Source organism: Mandrillus leucophaeus, unplaced genomic scaffold (genome assembly GCF_000951045.1).
Source record: "Mandrillus leucophaeus isolate KB7577 unplaced genomic scaffold, Mleu.le_1.0 Scaffold842, whole genome shotgun sequence".
Lineage (NCBI taxonomy): Eukaryota > Metazoa > Chordata > Mammalia > Primates > Cercopithecidae > Mandrillus > Mandrillus leucophaeus.
In genome coordinates, this window is record NW_012109164.1 from 383,381 (window position 1) to 387,992 (window position 4,612).

The 4,612-nt window shown below is 40.7% G+C and overlaps 1 protein-coding gene across 1 annotated transcript; it reads left to right on the forward strand.

The window, feature by feature from the left end:
* The first annotated feature begins 3,237 nt into the window (after positions 1 to 3,237).
* LOC105530743 (olfactory receptor 5A2) lies at positions 3,238 to 4,257 on the forward strand. The gene has a single exon (XM_011968409.1). It carries the CDS (start codon positions 3,253 to 3,255, stop codon positions 4,225 to 4,227), a length of 975 nt encoding a protein of 324 aa, XP_011823799.1. The 5' UTR covers positions 3,238 to 3,252; the 3' UTR covers positions 4,228 to 4,257.
* Positions 4,258 to 4,612: the final 355 nt, after the last annotated feature.

Consider the following 4,612-nt stretch of genomic DNA (forward strand, 5'->3'; position numbering starts at 1 on the left):
CTTCTGCCCAGTGTAATCCAGTAAGTCCAGCTCATTCCCTCCTACCTCATCCATCCAGCGGCAAATCACAACTATACATTTACAGCCTATTCTGCCTTTTATTTGTAAAAGGGGCCGAGTAACACTGCTACTTCTTGAGTCTATTAGGATAATTAAATGGGTTTATAGAAATCAAGCCTTTCAAACAGTACCTGGCACACAATAAGTACTAAATAAGTATTTGATTATATTGTTATATTATGATTGTTATATGATTATTGTTTGTGATTAATTATATATTACATGTTTTGTTATTATAATAATAACAGGCCAAATATAGTAAGTCATAGGCCAAACCCTTCTGCCAAACTTTGAGGATAAGTGGTGGAAAAAAAATCTATTTATTCAACAAAATATTTACTGGGCACCTATGTCCCAGGCCCTATTCTTTGTACTTATGATAAAACTGCCTTTGCAAAATTATAACTGAGGAAATTATGACAGTCAAAGAAATCATACCTACCTGACTCCGTCTTGCTTCTAACCTTTAAGCTGTCTTTGTCCATTCTTGGGCATAGGCTGAAGTAATGTTGGGAAGGAATTCAGTTCATGGTTTGACTCTGAAACAAAATTAATAGCAACTCTTCCTTGAAGATACCCGCTTTCTGCCTGGGGACCAGTCTGTCTTTGTAGGACTAACAAATTAGATGCAAGATTAGAAATTACAGTTTAGGAGTCATGCAGCCTCTGGCTTCAAGAGTCTGAATCTTCCCAAATTGGTGCTAGGGGTAACATCACTATTGGAAAACCTAAGATCAGTGCTTGAGATATTTGGCAGACCCTGCACTAGATGGATCAGCTGACACCACCCAGACCTGTAAACTGGCTCAACCAGTTCTGCCATCCCACTGGGGAACCGAAGAAAGCAAGAAAAACTCAATTGGGTCCGTTTGATTCCATCTCCAACCTAACCAATCAGCACTCCCCACTTCCGAAGCCCCTACTTGCCAAATTATCTTTAAAAACTCTGATCCCTGAATGCTCAGGGAGACTAATTTGAGTAATAATAAAACTCAGGTCTCCTGCACAACTGGCTCTGCATGAATTACTCTCTCTCCATTGTAATTCCCCTGTCTTGATAAATGAGCTCTGTCTAGGCAGTGGGCAAGGTGAACCCACTGGGTGGTTACAAGGATAGATCAGTAAACAGAATGGGCAAAACTGTCTGCCTGTCTTTGAGTAACTTAAATTCTGGTAGGGAAGATTTCACCAAGATAAGAGATACCAAATTCATCTTACTTCCTTTCTGATAGGATTAAATAGATTGATGTTTTAGTGAAGATCAATCTAGGCTCGTCTTGGTTTTGACTGCTTGACCACTGACTTGTGGGGAGATTAGAAATTTGTAAAAAACACAAAGTTGGAGAAGTTTTTAATATGATGAATGACAGAGAACCACAGTTACCATTGGGTGCAAACATGCATGGGCAAACAAATTCCATACAGATAATAAAATACAGTAACCTTAATTTCACCACTGAGTCTTTCTCAGGGCATTTCTGCCTTTTTATACCCATTTGTATTTCCTAACTTTTAAAAAATATTTCCTTTTTTTTTTGAGACAGAGTCTCACTCTGTCATCCAGGCTTGAGTGCAGTGGTGCAGTCATGGCTCACTGCAGCCTAGACCTCCTGGGCTCAGGTGATCCCCCCACCTCAGCCTTCCAAGTAACTGGGACTACAGGCATGTGCCACCACAGCCCACTAATTTTTGTATTATTATTATTATTATTATTATTATTATATTATTATTATTATTATTTTTTGAGATGAAGTCTCGCTCGGTCACCAGGCTGGAGTGCAGTGGCATGTGATCTCAGCTCACTGCAACTTCCGCCTCCTGGGTTCAAGCGATTCTCCTATCTCAGCCTCCCCAGTTGAAACTACAGGAGCATGCCACCATGCCCAGCTAATTTTTGTATTTTTAGTAGAGACAGCGTTTTGCCATGTTGTCCAGGCTGGTCTCAAATTCTTGAGCTCAAGCAATCGGGCTGCCTCCACCTCTCAAGTGCTGGGATTACAGGAGTGAGCCACTGCGCCTGGCCTGTTTCCTCAGTTTGATCTTACATCAGTGCCAGTCTGTCTTTCTTAACTGCCAGATATGTATGGGCTTACCTCTTGTCTTCATGGTGATCGTCTGATCTGGCCTGATGACATCAAAGTTGTCCCTTGCTTATCACTGTCTTTAAATATTGAATGAACCCTCTTCTCCCTGCTGCTTTTCTTGCCCAGGAAATATTGATTGCTGTTGGTTCTTGACCACAATGGCTCAGCCCATCTCAGTCAGCTTAGATAATGCTCCCTTTTCCCCTTCATGGAGACCTGTTCTTATCCCTTCTTTCCTGTAATTGTGCCGACTGTGCTAGTTGAGATTTTCATCATTCTATGAATTTTGTGCAATGACTTTTATTAAGAACATTATATAATTAGAATAAATGTTCTGGTCTTAAACATGATAAGTGTGTGTATGTATATATATGCACAAACATACACATATATACGATTATCCCTGCACACATATGTATAACATATATATATCTATATATATACATACAAGTATACATATACACACAAATATGTATACACACACACACATATTTTTTTCCCACTTAGTTTTACTACCTAGAAGAATAGATTGTTAGACTGTTGCCTGGATTTCCTCCCGCAAAATGGAATATGTCAAAAATTGTAGCCCACTGTATTCAGTTCCCTTCTTCTGAGTTCTTATACTAAAGATCTATAATGCATAAAAATGCCTAACTTTATTATACTTTATTTATTTATACTTTATTTTCAAGTCAGAAAGTCTAAAAAAGCCATAGCGAACCTAAGTCCAAAGGGACACTTCAAACTCATCTGATTCAACCCTCTCATTTTCCATTTGAGAAAATGAGAATCCGGAGAAATGACTTTTCCAAAGTTCCCAGCAAGTTATGAATGGAGCTGAAGACAAAACTCGGGCTTCTGACTCCCAATCAGTTTCTACTTTATTATTAGATGGATTCTCTTTTGGTCAACAAACATAGAGCATGCGGATTATCCTAGGCTGACTTCCTCTGAAAAGTCTTTGCCTGGCAGGTGGCTGGGCTTTAACTGGGTGTTGTTTAACGAGATGCTGACGGTATGATCTTCCAGGAAATACCCACTCTTACAATAACAAATGAAATTTAACTGACCACAGGATTCTTCTTTCCTTTATGCAGGAAGCAGGCTTATGGCTGTAGGAAGGAACAACACAATTGTGACAAAATTCATCCTCCTGGGACTTTCAGACCATCCTCAAATGAATATTTTCCTTTTCATGTTATTTCTGGGGCTCTACCTGCTGACGTTGACCTGGAACTTAAGCCTCATTGCTCTCATCAGGATGGACTCTCACCTGCACACGCCCATGTACTTCTTCCTCAGTAACCTGTCCTTCCTGGACATCTGCTATGTGTCCTCCACTGCCCCCAAGATCCTCTCTGACATCATCACAGAGCAGAAAACCATTTCGTTTGTTGGCTGTGCCACTCAGTACTTTGTCTTCTGTGGGATGGGGCTGACTGAATGCTTTCTCCTGGCAACTATGGCCTATGATCGGTATGCTGCAATCTGCAACCCCTTGCTTTACACAGTCCTCATATCCCATACCCTTTGTTTAAAGATGGTGGTTTGCGCCTATGTGGGTGGATTCCTTAGCTCTTTCATTGAAACATACTCTGTCTATCAGCATGATTTCTGTGGGCCCAATATGATCAACCACTTTTTCTGTGACCTCCCTCCAGTCCTGGCTCTGTCCTGCTCTGATACCTTCACCAGCGAGGTGGTGACCTTCATAGTGGGTGTTCTCGTTGGAATAGTGTCTGTGCTAGTGGTCCTCATCTCTTACGGCTACATTGTTGCTTCTGTTCTGAAGATCAGCTCAGCTACAGGTAGGACCAAGGCCTTCAGCACTTGTGCCTCTCACCTGACTGCTGTGATCCTCTTCTATGGTTCTGGATTCTTCATGTACATGCGACCCAGTTCCAGCTACTCCCTAAACAGGGACAAGGTGGTGTCCATATTCTATGCCTTGGTGATCCCTGTGGTGAATCCCATCATCTACAGTTTTAGGAATAAGGAGATTAAAAATGCCATGAGGAAAGCCATGGAAAGGGACCTCAGGATTTCTCATGGTGGACCATTCATTTTTATGACCTTGGGCTAATGTTTACAATGAAGCTGTAAGCTGGGTCAGTTATGCAGGCATTTACATAATTTTAAACTAGTTGATCTATAGAATGAATTGTGTGAATCAGGCTTTTTTCCCCTCCTTCTTAAGATTTCACTAATAGTTTGCCTGTTGGCTATTAGAAAACATTTTGGCCATTGTTGCTTTGTAAAATGAATAGCATTGTATAGTTTGAGATTTTAAATGCTCTGCCTAGCAGAAAACTTCACCATGACAAAACACGTCCTGGAATGTCAAAACAGAGTCTGTATGTATAGGAAGAAAATCATCGAAAAAATGTTAGTCCAGCATTTTGTGTGGTGATCTTCAAGGTACAGCATGGTATAATGACCTGAAGAGGATGATGTTTTTCTAAACATAG

Coding starts and splice junctions, on each gene's coding strand:
- LOC105530743 (XM_011968409.1), top strand. CDS start 3,253: ATGGCTGTAGGAAGGAACAACACAATTGTGACAAAATTCATCCTCCTG.